General features: G+C 38.4%; 1 protein-coding gene across 2 annotated transcripts in view; it reads right to left on the reverse strand.

The window, feature by feature from the left end:
• The window catches only part of VTA1 (vesicle (multivesicular body) trafficking 1), a 52,514-nt gene that overhangs the window by 21,512 nt on the left and 15,520 nt on the right, over positions 1–15,482 (reverse strand). For both annotated transcript variants that reach the window (XM_006834614.1, XM_006834615.1), the window contains exons 2-4: positions 14,331–14,425; positions 9,927–10,054; positions 8,819–8,894 (exon numbers count right to left, since the gene is read on the reverse strand). In XM_006834614.1, the coding sequence (XP_006834677.1) occupies positions 8,819–8,894; positions 9,927–10,054; positions 14,331–14,425 (299 nt within the window). The remainder of the gene's footprint in view (positions 1–8,818; positions 8,895–9,926; positions 10,055–14,330; positions 14,426–15,482) is intronic.

The following is a 15,482-nucleotide window of genomic DNA, read 5'->3' on the forward strand; positions in this document are numbered from 1 at the left end:
GAAAACTGAATTGGTGAGAAAAAGACAAGGAAATGCGTGAAGGATTCTTCCATTATGACAATGCACCTGCTCATTCCTGGAGGCTAGCAAGGGTGACCTTACCCCACCTATCCGACAGCCCTGATCTTGCCCCTTCAGACTTAAGGTTTGTTTCCCAACCTTAAATAACTCTGAAAAACAACACAATCCGGGTGCCTTGAGGACACCCAGGCTGCCATTTTGATGTGGTGTAAACTGAAGAATGCACAGTTCTCTGGGAAATAGTTAGATACACAAACGCTGTCTTCAGAAGTGTGTAGACCTAGATGGAGGCTATAATGAGAAACGCTATCTTTACCTTTTGATTTTTGTTTAGTAAAAACTTCTGTGACTTTATAACTATACTTTTTGATTTGCCTTCAAATATCTAGAAATGCTGGTATGGAGCTGTAGTATATATAAGCACTGAACTGCTAAATGCAAAGTTGGCAGTTCAAATCTACTAACTGTTCCTTACAAACCCTATACAGGGTCATTATTGTATCAGAACTGACTTGAAGGCACTTAACAACATCCAGCCAGAATACACAGACATCTAAAAAATACCCAACTGTGACATCTGCCTTTGAATGTCCTATATATGTATGACTAAATATAATTGCTTTGAAATATATGATTCCCCCCCAACCCCTCTCCCTCAGGAAATGTCATTCTCCAAGCTTCCAAGTCAGAAACAAGAGACATTTTTTAGCTTCTCTTCCTTATCCTGTCTTTCCCCTTCCATTCCCTTATCTAACGTGCCAGGAATTCAGCTGATTTTTCCTCCAAAACCTAGCTGGAGTTGGTCTGCATGGCCCCATTCTTACTGCAATCACCCTCTGATGTTTTCTCTTATATTCTTGTCTCTCTCCCCCTCCATGCCTTTCTTATTCAGTACTTAGAGCAGTGATCATTCTAAAATGTAAATCCAAACACATCAAACCTCTGTTAAACAATATTCAATGGCTTCCCAAAGCACCTAAAATACAACATTATTCAGCTTACCCCTCACACTCCAATCAAATGTCACTTCCTTAGAGAGCCATGCTTTCCCCATCTACAGCAGGGCTCTGCAACTCTCCTTTCATCAAGCTCTCAATCCTTTCTTTCTTAATATGTAATACAACTTATAATCATGTTTGTACATATACTTGATTATTTATAAAGTAGCCCCTCACACAGACATACATGTTTGAAAGAAGAGTTCATTAAAGGCAGGGTCTATGTCTGCCTGTTGTTTATGACATGCAAAGCACTTGGGTCTATGACCAACACAAAGTCATCGCACAACAAATTATTTGGTTATTTAGAAATTATTGAAGTCAACATAAGACAATTTTACTACGTCTTCTTCAACATGTCTCTGATATATAATGGTAGCTATGTATTAATTATAGTATACACATTATTCTGCTCCATATACAAATTTATTATTTCTGCAACAGTATAATGATTACTGGGTTTAATAAACTTAATATATAACTAGGTAGCATGATCAAAATTTCCAAGACAACAATATCATACAGTTCATATTTTACCCCTTCATTTCCTTTCTCCTTAGAGGAAAGAACATGTGCTAAAGGATTATTAAGTTTATTCATTTTTTCAAATCCTAACAATTGTTGTTGTTAAGTGTCGTCGAGTCTATTCCGACCCATAGCGACCCTGTATAGGGTTTCCAAGAAGCAGCTGGTGAGCTTGAACCACCGACCATTGCAGTTCAAACGACTTTGCAGTCTGATGGACTAATAGATTCTATATTTACATGTTCATCTGAATTTGGTATCTGCAAAGCAATGCCATTTAAAACTTTTCTCTTCTAACCTATACCCTACACGTCTATCAGTCTGCTGTAACTGGTGACTCATGTGGGGCTGTGATGCTGTAAACTATGCCACTGGCATTTCATCTTAAGAACAGAGTTGGCCACCTCCTATAAAAATTAATAAAGATAATTACTTATCTTGCTTTTTTTGTATGTGGTCTAGAGCTTTTCACTTTTATAAAAAATCTAGTTACAATTAAACCTTAAATTTTTTACAGGCTCAATAAGGATATGCTATTCACTGATGAAGACCATTGATTCGGAAAAAAAAAAAACCTGTATATAAAATAAGTATACATACTCACTTTATAGTATTTTCTAAAACACTAACACAATTAGAGTTATTTTAGAAAGAAGGAGAAATAAAAGCAAAGTCAGAAAGATGTAAATAAATAAGGTGCTTTGGTAATGAAGGTAGAAAAGTAGAAAAGTAATTTTGCCTTAATGTAACTCCTAGACAAGATTAAAGTCTTGGACTAACATCTTCATAGTACTACAGAGGAAGTACAATAAATTACTGTCACATATTTTAGAAGCAAAGATGTCACCTTATAGACTAAGATGTACTAATCCAAGTTAAGATATTTTCAATAGCCTCATATGCATGTGAAAGCTGAACAATGAATAAGGAAGACCACTTAAGAATCAATGTATTTGAATTATGGTGTTGTTGAAAATATTAAAAATACCACGGAATGCCAGAACAATGAACAAATCTTTCTTGAAAGAAGTACGGCCAGAATGCTCCTTGGAAGGGAGGAGTGCAGAACTTTGAGACTTCATTTTATGTACTTTGGACATGTTATCAGGAGGGACCCTTCCTTGGAGAAGGACATCATACTTGGTCATATAGGACCAAAGAGAAGAATTCATTTCATACTTAAGCTTTAGCACGTCCTCTAGCTCCAAGAAAATAATATATAGCCAGGCAGCTCAAGGCCAGAGGTCAGATATTTTCCTTTACCCTAGCCTAAGAACAAAGATCACCAGTCCTGACCAATTAGACTGTAACATCTCATAGTTTGCCAATTGTTAACCAATCCAAAGACTGTAAAGCTGAGAAACCTGAGCTGTTTAAAAACTCTATAAAAACCCTGCAGACAAAAAGTTCGGGGCTCTTTTCCTATTCCGCTGCGTCGGATAAGGTTAGAGACCTGGCTCGAGCTTGAATAAACAACCCTTATGTATTTACATCGGTACACGGGTGGTCTTTGGGGACCCTGAACTCTGGGCATAACAGTCACAATGGCTGCCACAGCGGGCTCATTGGGAAGGGCTGTGAGCGATTGCTTACACAGTACTAATGGGCTGGAGCGGAGATACTCAAACATCATTACACACAAGTATCACCAAAGGGTATGCTTTATGTATGAAGTACACATTTCTGGACAAAACAATAGAAATTCTGATCTAAAACACCTTGAAAGGCTTTTATATTGTTGTAGTGTTAAGTGTGGTTCTGACTCATAGTTACCCTGCATAGGGTTTCTAAGGCATTTAAAAAAATCTTTGCAGGAGCCAAAAGCCTCACTTTCCCCCTCATGTCTTTACATTGTTGTTGCTGTTGTTAAGTGCTGCAGAGTTGGTTCTGACCCATAGTGACCTTGTATAGGGTTTCTGAGGGATGGCTGGGAGCTTGAACTGCCGAACTTGCAGTTCCAACCGACTCTGCAGTCCAGTGTATTAACCCACAGCGCCACACCAGGACAATATATTAGCTGCCTCAAATTCTTCCCCATTTTATCATTCATTGATTCTACTTGAGAACCTAAGGAACCATGCTGGTTAAGATCTCAGCTGCTAATAGAAGTCAGTGATGTAAATCCATCTGTGCAGCTGAACAGAAGGGGCAGCCTAGGACACCCTGTAGGGCAGCTGAACTCTATCATATGGGCTTGCTAAGGGTGAAACTACTGGAGGGTTAAGATCTATTCTATTCAGTTTTTAACCCCCACCACTTAGTCACAGCTTGACTCAAGGCTGCTGATTGCATTGCTAAATCCAATGCTCAGATGGTATTCTACCTGACTATCAGCAAGGGGAATTGAGCACTATGCCTTCCTTTAAGGAAGTGCTGGGTTATATCAGTCTCCTTTCCAGTGACCTCACCAAGAGCTACTCTTCTGTCCTTTTTTTGTTTCTTTTTTGTATCAACTCCCAGAGTGTCCATTACCAGCTAGCTGTTCCATGGGAGAAAGATGAGGCTTTCTGCTCCCCTAAAGATTTACAGCCTCGGAAATCCTACATAGGGTTGGTATGAGTCAGAACTGAATCCAGGGTACAGAAACACAACCAGAGTGTCTCTGAGTTCAGTTCTTGCACTTATTTTCTTTCTCTTCTGATCTCCTGCAGTTTAATGCCTTTATATACTATCCCTGTATGCAAACTCAAAATTTTATGTCTCCTGTTCACAGCACTTTTCTGAACCCTGGATTGTACATTCAACTCGACATTTTTTATTACATGTTTAATTGGCATTTCAAGGTTTAACCTGTTCAAAATCAACTCCTGATTTTATTCCTACCAAATTTGTTCCCCAGTTCTCCCCATTTCAGTAAATGGTAAATTCATTCCTGCAGCATACCAGATGGAAATCTTAGGAGTCATTATTGAGTTCTAAATTTCTCTCACACTTCTATCAAAGAATCCCTCAATTCTGACAACTATCTTATTATGTAATAACTACAAGTATCTATTTAACACCTAGGAATGTTAAGACAATATAATGAGAAATCTTGGAAGGCTGCTATTAAGCAAATATATTATCACTTTTATACAATTTCTATAATTCTTAAAGCAAATAGAATTTCATAAAACATGTTTCAAAAGTGAAAGTAAAATGATACCAAGAATTATAATTGTAATTTAATAAACAAACACTTAAGTTTAATAAAGCTGGAACCAATTTGACGGCATGTGACCATTTTTATTATAATACTTGGAATGTACATTCCAATTAGCCAAATGAGTTCCATAAATGATAACGGAAACTGGCTGTTTAATAATTAAGCCACTGGGGGATGAGAAAAGAAACACATTAATTATCTTTTGGGCAAAAACAAATGAAATAAAGTTTTGTGAAATAACTATATAATTTTAAACTTATAAAAATGTTTAAGTACAGTACAAGCTACCCACAAATGCCTTTTGTTGTTGCTGTTACTACATGCCCTTACTGAGTAGCTTCTGACTCATAGTGACCCTGAATAGGGTTTCTGAGGCTGTAAATGTGTGCGACACCAGAAACCCTTGTCTACCTCCCACAGAATGGCTAGTGGACCCTAACTGCTGAACATGTAATCTGTAGTCCACTGTTTAGCCTATAGAGCCACTGTGTTCCCCCCTCAACTGTTTATGCTGTAGGATCAGCTCTGGACTTCCAACCACAAGGTAGACAGTTCAAACCTACTAGCTGCTCCTTGGAAACCCTGCACAGGGTCGCTATGAATTGTAACTGACTAAGTGCACTTAACAGTATTTGTTTTATGCTTGGACATCATACTTGGTAAAGTGGAGAGTCAGCAAAATAGAGGGAGACCCCAATGAGAAGAATTGACACAGTGGAAGCGGCAATGGGCTCAAATGTAAGAACGACTGTGAGGACAGCGCAGGACGGGGCAGGGATTCATTCTGTTGTGCCTAGGGTTGCTGTGAGTCACAGTGGACTCGATGGCACCTAACAACAACATATTTGTTAGGGGAGTCCTGCTGGACTGCTGACCGTAAGTTAGTGGTTCAAAGCCACCAGCCACTCCTTGGAAACATTATATTCTTGTTGTTCAGTGCCATTGAGTTGGGTCTAACTCATAGTGACCCAGTAGAGGGTTTCTGAGGAACAGCTGGTTGAGTTTGAACTGCAGTCCCCTGAGAGCAGCTCTGTAAGGATGAAGATTCACCTCTGATGAAGTGAAGACGGTGGTGCATTCCTGGCTCACAGCTCAGCCTAAAACATGTTATAATAAGGGAATACGAAAGTTTGTTGACAGATGGACACAATGTATTACTGAAAAGCCAGGAGATTATGTTGAAATATAATGTATTTATCTTTTCGAAAAGTTGCTTAAAATAAATTCTACAACCAGAGTGCGGATAATTTTTGACACATCCTCGAATATCTAAAATTTATAAACGAAAGTCTATCAAAATATTAGCCATAATTAGAGTTATAAGACACTTTGTAGGATAAGCACTGGACTACAAGGTCAATTTGAACCACAAGGTCAGAAGTTCAAACTCACCAGTCACCCCTTGGAAACCCTACACAGGGTCCCTATGAGTCAGAACCAACTTGACGGCACTTTAACAACAGCAACATAGTAAAAAATAAAATGTACTTTATGTTCACATTTTAAAATATATATTCTAGTGACCCTCTTTTACCTTGAACCACAAGGTCGGTGGTTCAAACTCACCAGCCACTTCTTGGAAACCCTATACAGACAGGGTTGCTATGAGTAAGAACCAACTCAATGGCACTTAACAACAACAACAACAATAATAATAATGCTAATTGTTTATATATCTCCAAGTTTAATTAAATATTGAAGAGTCTAGGTATTATGTAAGGAACAGTTTAAAAGAGTTAAATATGTACCCCTAAACAAAGAATGGAGACCTGGTGAGGTGCTATGGGATAAAAAGCATTGGCCCTCAAGGGCAGTTTGAATCACAAAGTCAATGGTTCAAATGCACTAGCTGCTCCTCAGAAATCATATACAGGATCACTATGAGTTGGAACCAACTTGACGGCACTTAACAACAGAAATTGGTAGCTAAAAAATGGGATGGTTGAAGAGTAAAGAAAATAGACCTTATTAGTTTTGTATAATGATGAATAATGACATGAAATTAAAAGGGTGAAAAAAAAATCAAGCCAAGAAAATGCTGTGAGTGACTAAGACCTAATACATTTTTTCAGAGTTAGGAAAGAAGTTCTGTTTAAAGAGTCTGAACATCATTTCCATGAACAGACAGATGAAAAACTCACTATACGAACTTGTGAAATATCAATTAACGATTTTTTACTCTAAGATTTCAGTCAGTGTACAAATCTATACTTAATGCCAAATATTATGTAAGTGTAGACTAAGACCGACTTTTACCTTTAAGAACTTGGAGTACAATTTAATCCAAAATTAAGAAAAAGTCAATATATTCAAAGTGTAATGTTTATACATTTTAACACTCTAACCTCTTAGAAAATCTGGGGTGGTTTTCAGTGATCTCAATGATTAGGGAATGCCAGAGTCGTTATATGTAAAAGGAACAGAGATACATGCATACCTCGAAGATGTTGTGGGCTCAGTTCCAGGCCACCAAAATACAGTAGTCACACAATTCTGTGGATTTCCAGTGTATTTAAGTTATGTTTACACTCTCACATAGTCTATTAAGTGAGCAATAATAACATTATGAAGAAGTTTCAAATATTGTGAGAATTACCAAAATGTGTCATAGAGGCTTGTAGTGAGCATATGCCATTGAAATAGACAGTGATGGTAGACTTGCTAGACACAGGGTTGCCACAAACCTTCAATTGGTTAAAAAAAAAGAAAAAAAGAAAAAACCCCAGAGTATCTGCAATGCGCAATAAAGAAAAGACAATAAAACGTGGTATGTCTGTGCTTGGTATCCGGAAGTAAAGGGACAGCTACACATAATAAGAAAAAATGTCCCTCAGTCTATGCAATGTTCATATAGGTGAAAACACTGCTTAAAGTTATCAAACCTCAAAGTTTTCACTTCGTTTATAAAAACATAGAGAACTTTTTGCACAGTTTCAGTATGTACTAATTTCAGGATATAAACAGTTCATAACAAGAAGGTACTTTCTTTGATTTGGGACTTTACTATGAGCTGCTCACCATTTGGGAAAAAAATCCTACTACAGAAAGCAATGCTTCTTGTGGTATCTGAATCTCCAGCACAATACACTTGCATCAGTCTCTCTAGATGAACTCTTGTCCTCTCAGAAGACAATTTTTTTCTCATGACACTGGTAGTTGTTGTTAGGTACCACTGAGTTGATTTCAACTCCTAGCAACCCAGGTGAGAGAGCAGGACTTTACCACAGGGTTTTCTTGGCTCCTGGTGTGGTGCTGTGGGTTAATACTCCGGACGGCAAAGTTAGTTTGAACCACAAAGTCGGCAGTTCAAGCTCACCAGCTGCTCTCAGGAAACCCTATACAGGGTCACTATGGGTTGGAACCCACTAACAACAACAACAACAACAACAACAACTTTTACAGAGGCCTGTCACAGTGACAACACTTACCTCATAGCAATACATTTGCCTCTTAGCCTTAAACACTCATGTATAACATATGTGCACCCAGTTAGCTTACATTGTTATGGAAAGTCAACTGAAAAACGAACATAAAATATCTTGTAAATTAGCAACTAATCTACAAATATGATCTAATATCTATAAAAAATAGAAACATCATAAATAATAATACTTCTTAAAAAAAATGAATTAGGAAAAGTAAGTCTTGAAATGTCTACTTCCAGTATGGTTATCAAACAATAGTCTAGAAATTGAACAGCCTACACAAATGGCAATGTCTGAACAATTAATAAAATTAATATCAACCCATGCCACACAAAATACTCACAAAATGGATGTAAAGAACTTAGTAAAAACATAAATCATACTCTGAAAACTATGAGATCATGTTTTTACTTTTTAAATGAGGCTTCTGATTAAGTGCTGTTGAGTCGGTTCCAACTCACAGTGACCTTACATAGGGTTTCCAAGGAGTGGATGGTGGGTCTTAACTATGAACCTTGTAGTTACCAGTCTAGTTCTTACCTGACAACGCTACAACACTAGGACTACTAGATAAGTTTAAATTACATTTGTGACTTGCAGCTCTAACGGACACATTGCTCTAACTAAACAATGTAGTACCAAAACTGCAAATTAGCAACGTTACTGATCTTCAGCTAATAAGACAATAAAGTATGCATACTCACTTCATCAGTGAGTTCTCCAAATACTGTTATGACATCTATTAAAAGACTTGCAGTATAGAAGGACTTGATCATGTTTCTGAAACAGAAAAAAGAGAAGGTAAACATTAAAAGGTAGAATCAGTTACAAAACTATCAAAAAAGATTCTATTGTTTATAAAAAAAGATTCCAAAAGTAATTTAAAAAATACAATCAGATTCAAGAACACAATGAAACTCCTTTTATATCCTGCTAACAGGGGAAAGTGGAGTCCTGGTGTGGCGCCGTGGGTTAATGCGCCATGCTGCAAAGCCGTTTGAACTGCAGGGTCGGCAATTTAAGTTCACCAGCTGCTCCTCGGAAACCCTCTACAGGGTCGCTATGGGTCGGAAGCGACTCAGGGGCACTTAACAACAACAACAGGGGAAAGTAACAACACCCTCTTTAAAAGTAAATATACTACCAAAACACCAAAATTCTGAGTCATCACGATTTTGTATACGGTTTTCCAGGCTTTAAACCTCTATGGAAGCAGAAAGTCTAATTTTTCTCAGAGTAGCAGCTAATGGGTTTGAACTCTCACCTTGTGGGTAGCACTCCAGTGTTTATCCTACAGCACCACAAGTGTTTATTGTATGCTTCTGAGTTTAGAAAATGCAATTATTGTATTCACATCAAGCCATAATGCATATCTTTGCATTTAACTATTGTAAAGATGAAAATCACTTGAATTAATTGATGTGAAAGTACAAATCATTGAAGGAGGCTGTGCTTTTGTAAGGTTGGTCTTTCAAACCCACCAGCTGCTCCCTGGAAACCCTACACAGGGTGGCGATGAGTCCGTTTCAATTCAACAGCACTTAGCAATGAGTTTACTAATGTCAAAGTGGCTAATTTAGAGTTCACTTACAGAGAAAATAAATGTCTCGGGTATTTCGTCATTTAGTTATTTTCTCTAAAAAGAATGGATCACACTTGTAACTACTAAATCACTCTGAGGTACAAGTAATTCTGTAAAAATTGTATCTAAATTTTAATCTTTAGAAAGTCTGAAAGTGTTTTATAGAAAATGGGGCCACAATTAATCATATAGTAACTGAATTTATAATTATTATTTTCCTTTTTACTCACTTATGAAATCGCCCAGCACGATCTTCATTATCTGCATACAAAAACATTTTCAAAGCATAATTTTCCAAATGGGCACAACCAACTATTTCTTGAGTAACAGCTTCATTATCACCCAACTGTTTTTTAAGCTGAAATAAAATCAGAGACAAGGGTTATGTTTTCAGACTGAGAGAGCTATCTGCTAAGGCAGGGATATTCTTAATAATCATTTAAAATAAATTATTTTACATTCATTTCAGTAAAAGATGTGTTATTGAAATCTGGCAAAAAGAAAGTTGCTCTGCTTAAGTCCAATGTATTTAAAACAAAATCCAATGTTTAAAGAACTTTGCAGAAACACAGTTAAGTAACTTGAAAGTATAATTTAGCTCAAATATATCTTAAATCAAATCACCACAACTTATAATTTGTCTGCAAATCTTGCATACAATAAAGTATTCTTAAAAACAGAAAACTGAATTCCTGTTTTTTATTCAAACTGACATACTAGAATGACTTGTATAAGATATTACTAAAAAGAAAAAGCCTCAGGATTTTTCATCAAATCAGCAATGTAAGTAACATGTTGATAAGTCAGTAAGGGAACTGCTGTGGTTTTCAGGTCCCACTGAAGTGGTGTCTACACATAAACCACCCAGTCAGTGTACAACGACAGCAGCCCCGCCCGGTTCTGCACCATCGTCCCCATCTCCCTATGCTTGAGCCCAATGCTGTAGCCACCATTATCAATCCATCTGCTGGAGGGTCTTTCTCTTTTTCACTGACCCTTGACTTTGATAGGAATGATATTCTTCTCCAGCAACTGAACTGTTCCAAAGTTTTGTCACCCTTGGTTCTAAGGGAGCATTCTGGCTGCACTTCTTCCAACATAGATTTGTTTGTTCTTCTGCCAATGCAGCGTATATTGAATATATTTTTCACCAATACCACAGAGCAGAGTAATCAATTTTTCTTTGATCCTCCGTATTCATTTCGCAGCTTTTACATGAATGTTGTTGTTGTTTTGGTTAAGTGTTGTCGAGTGGATTACTACCCATAAAGACCCTGTATAGGGTTTCCAAGGAGCAGCTGGTGAGCTTGAACCATCGACCTTGAAGTTCAAACGACTTTGCAGTCTGACGCATTAGCCCACAGCGCCACACCAGGCTGAATGTTAGTGAATGTTAGGTCGCTAGAAATAGCGTGGCTGGGGTCACAAGCATCTTAGCCCTCAAGATGACATCCTTTGCTTTTAACACTTTTGCATAACAGAGACCTTTTGTAGCACATTTTCCCAATGAAACATGTCCTCTGATTTCTTAACCGTTGCTTCCATGGTCATTGATTGTAGAACCAAGTACAATGAAATCCTTGGCAACGTCAACTTTTTCTCCATTTATGGTGATATTATTTACTGGCCCAGTTGTGAAGATTTTTGTTTTCCTTATGCTGAGGTATAATCAATTAGTAAGCACTTCACACACCTCTTTGCTTTCAATAAGCAAAGTTTCATCAACTTATTGCAGGTTAGTCTTAGTTCAATCCCAATGCCACATTCTTCTTCACATGGTACAACTTCTCAGATTATTGCTCGGCAGATTGAGTAAGTATGATGAAATAACACAAACCTGGTGTACACCTGTCTGGATTATAAACCATACAGTAACTCCTTGTTCTGGAATGACTGCGTCTTGGTCTATGTACAGTTTTCACCAGGACACAATAAAGTCTTCAGGAATTCCCATTCATTGTAATGCCTTGCATAGTCACACGAGGGTCCAGCAAATACACTTTCATTTGTGATCCTCCCTCAAGTCTCCACTTCCACGTCTCAAAAACAGAGTTACTATTGTTGAGTACTGTCAAGTCAGTTCGGACTGATACCAACCCTGTATAGGGTTTTCGAGGAACAGCTGGTGGGTTTGAACCATCGTCTTGCGGTTGAAATCACCTTGCGGTCCACTGCTTATCCTACAGTGCCACACTTACCATTTTGGGGGGAGGTGGGAGTGGAGGCAGGAGGGAGGATGCGTCTCACAAATGATAAACTATTATCTTGCATCTATAAAGCAAAGTTAGACATGGAAGAACAGGCAGCTACGAGGGGCAGCTGAGTTTCTGTCAGATACCACCCATGCCTTTGGGTGGTTAACAGTAACAAATGACAAGGACCCTGAATCTGCAGGCTAGAGAGCTACACCAACTTAGCGAGCACACAATAACCCATGGGTGCCTGACATAGCCAGGCAGAGACGGCGGCTTGGGATAGGCTTTGACCAAATTTTACAACACTTACAAGATTCTAGCTTTACTAGTACAAATGCTTTACTTTAAAGTCTGTTTAAATATTGTCTCTTTGAAGCAAGATAATGCCACTGAGCCAACAAGTACTTAGGTTTCTCACTCTCCTGAGTAGTTCACATAACTAAATAAGCAAAAGTCCCAGCCTTAGAGGAGATGAAGAACAGACTTTAACTTGAGGGGCCCTGGTGGCACACTGGTTAAATACTTGGCTACTAACCAAAAGGTAGATGGTTCAAACCACCAGCAGTCTGCATCTGTGAATTTTATAGTCTTGGAAACCCTAAGGGGCAGCTGTGCTATGTGTTTGGATCTCCTAGATGGCAGTGGGTTTTGGGGTTTAGTCCCTAACTTTGTAAAAAAGAAAGAGGAGTGGGCACAGGCCACACAAGGTGGAGCTCTGATCACTGTGAAACTACAGTAGGCAGCATTGCCTTCCTGTCACAGTGACACCCAACGCAACCCACTCTACACTCCCGATGGCACTTCTGCAGCGCCCTGTGCATCACAGTTCCAGAAGATGACTGCATCTGTTGATTACCGTCCCACTCTTCCAGGGAGGGAACCATGGCTGGACCATAGAACCTGGGCTTGGGATCCAGAGGAGGAGGAACAGAGAGCAAGCAGTCAGCATCATTTTCTTGTTTGGCACTTTACTAAGAAACATTCTATCTATTTATCAGGAGCTGTTTAAGAATTCTTATACCAATCATCAAAGTCTTGGTGTGGCACTGTTGGATAATCACTAGACTGCAAACTGAAAGGTCACCGGTTCAAACCCACCAGCCACTCCTCAAAAACCGTATTCAGGGTTGCTATTAGTCAGAACTGACTTGATGGCACTTAACAACAACAACATATCAATCATTCATGTAACTGCTTGAGGGAAGGTTTCAAAAGACTTGTTACTTATGAGAGGACAACTCAAGAGCCACCTACAATAATATGGAACACAATACATGGGCATAAAAATATTTGAACTTAATTCATGCTTATAACTCCCTAGTGATAAATGTAAATTAAAACAAAAACAAAAATTGCACCTGATTTTTCCACAGCTATACTGATACTGCGTGGCACTGTGGGTTAATGCGCCAGACTGCAAAGCCACTTTAACTGCACGGTTGGCAGTTCAAGCTTACCAGCTGCTCCTCAGAAAGCCTACACAGGGTCGCTATGGGTCGGCATCAACTCGATGGCACTTAACAACAACAACAATATTGATACTGTATAAATGAAATAAATGACATATTGCATTAGGCTAATCTGCTGCCCAAGACCTTTTTAAAGTGCTGAAGAGCAAAGATGTCAGCTTGAGGACTAAGGCGCGCCTGACCCAAGCCATGGTATTTTCAATAACCTCATATGCATGCAAAAGCTGGACAGTGAATAAGGAAGACCATAGAAGAACTGAAGCTTCTGAGTTATGGTGTTGGAGAAGAATATTGAAAGTGCCATGGGCTGTCAAAAAAACCAATAGATCTGTTTTGGAAGAAGTGTAGCCAGAGTGCTCCTTGGAGGCCAAGACACCAAACTTAGTCTTTCATACTTTGGACATATTGTCAGAAGGGAGCAGTCGCTGGAGAAGGATATCATGTTTGGTAAGGTGGAGGGTCAGAGAAAAAGAGGAAGACCCCCAGGGAGATGGATTAGCCGAGTGGCAGCATCAATGGGCTCAAGCGTGGCAACAACTATAAAGTTGGCCCAGCACTGGGCAGTGTTTCCTTCTGTTGTACATAGGGTTGGTCACTGTGAGTTAGTACCGACTCAATGGGGCCTAACAACAATATCATGTATATTGCAGTCCTGGTGTGGTGCTGTGGGTTAATGCACCAGACTACATAGCTATTTGAACTGCAAGGTCGGCGGTTCAAACTCACCAGCTGTTTCTCAGAAACCCTATACAGGGTCACTATGGGTTGTAATCGACTCGAACGCACTTAAGAACAACAACAATCAATATTAAGTTTCCATGCATACCGACTTGATTGCACCTAACCTAACAACAACATACTGATACTGCTGATTGATGTCAAGAGAAGAAATAAAACCACAACACACATACACACAAATGAAATATAACAGCATTTTTATCAGAAAATACATCATTAACATTTAACTTACAGCTTCTAACTGATCCATTAGTTTCGATAAAAATTTACGACATTCAGGAGTTTTACTATCAATCTTCATTCCAGTCTGCACTGCATATAAGCGACCTATGAAGAAAAGAGAAAAAAAGATCATTTGAACAATTTCACTGAAATATCCTTTTAACAACTGAGTACTTGAAGTATGTTTTGCCTAGTGATTCTATCAGACACAGTAGAACTGCCTCATAGGGTTTCCAAGACTATAATCTTTACGGATGGGGTTGCTCCAAGACTATAAACTTATACACATGGGGTTGTTATGAGTTGGAACCAACTCAACAGTTACTGGTAGTAACTGGTGTGAATAATACAGAGAAGTATACATGCACATACACACACACGAGGGGGCTTCAAAAAGTTCTTGGAAAAATGTAATCAAAAGACAATGGAAGTTTTCTGTGATCTTTTGGAGGCAGACAAGAGTACACATACACAACTGAGCTTCAAAGTTCGTGGAAAAAGTGAAATTATTAGACAATAGGATTGCTCTGTGAACACTTTAAAACCCCTCATGTGTGTGAATCCAGAAACACACACACATGTATTACATGAGGGACTTCAAAAAGTTCACAGACAAATGGAACTAAAAGATAATGGAATTTTTTCATGAACTTCCAAAAGTTGTCTCATTCACAAACACTTACACAAAAACACTTGAGGGGATTTCAAAAAGTTTGTGGAATTTTTTCATGAACTTCTAAAAGTTGTCTCATTCATATACACTTATACAAAAACACATGAGGGGATTTCAAAAAGTTTGTGGAAAAATTCCATTATCTTTCAGTTTTGTTTTTCCACAAACTTTTGAAACGCCCTTGTATATACATATAGTTGTTGTTAAGTGCTAACAAATTGACTTTGACTGTAATCAACTGTAATGGTTAGGTTTTGTGTCACCTTGCCTAGGCCAGGATTTCCAGAAGTTTGGCACTGGGATGTGCTTATTTCCATTGTGATAGGACTGGATACAGGTGGAGTTAACTCTGTAAGCCTAGATAATACATTTCCTTCTCTCTCTCTCTCTCTATGAAGTGGGAATGTAACTTTTTCCCTAAAATGCAAAGTTGTGAACTCCATTCCCTTTCCATGTTTTAGTTTTCCCTTCACACTTAATTATATTCTA

Source organism: Chrysochloris asiatica, unplaced genomic scaffold (genome assembly GCF_000296735.1).
Source record: "Chrysochloris asiatica unplaced genomic scaffold, ChrAsi1.0 scaffold00013, whole genome shotgun sequence".
NCBI lineage: Eukaryota > Metazoa > Chordata > Mammalia > Afrosoricida > Chrysochloridae > Chrysochloris > Chrysochloris asiatica.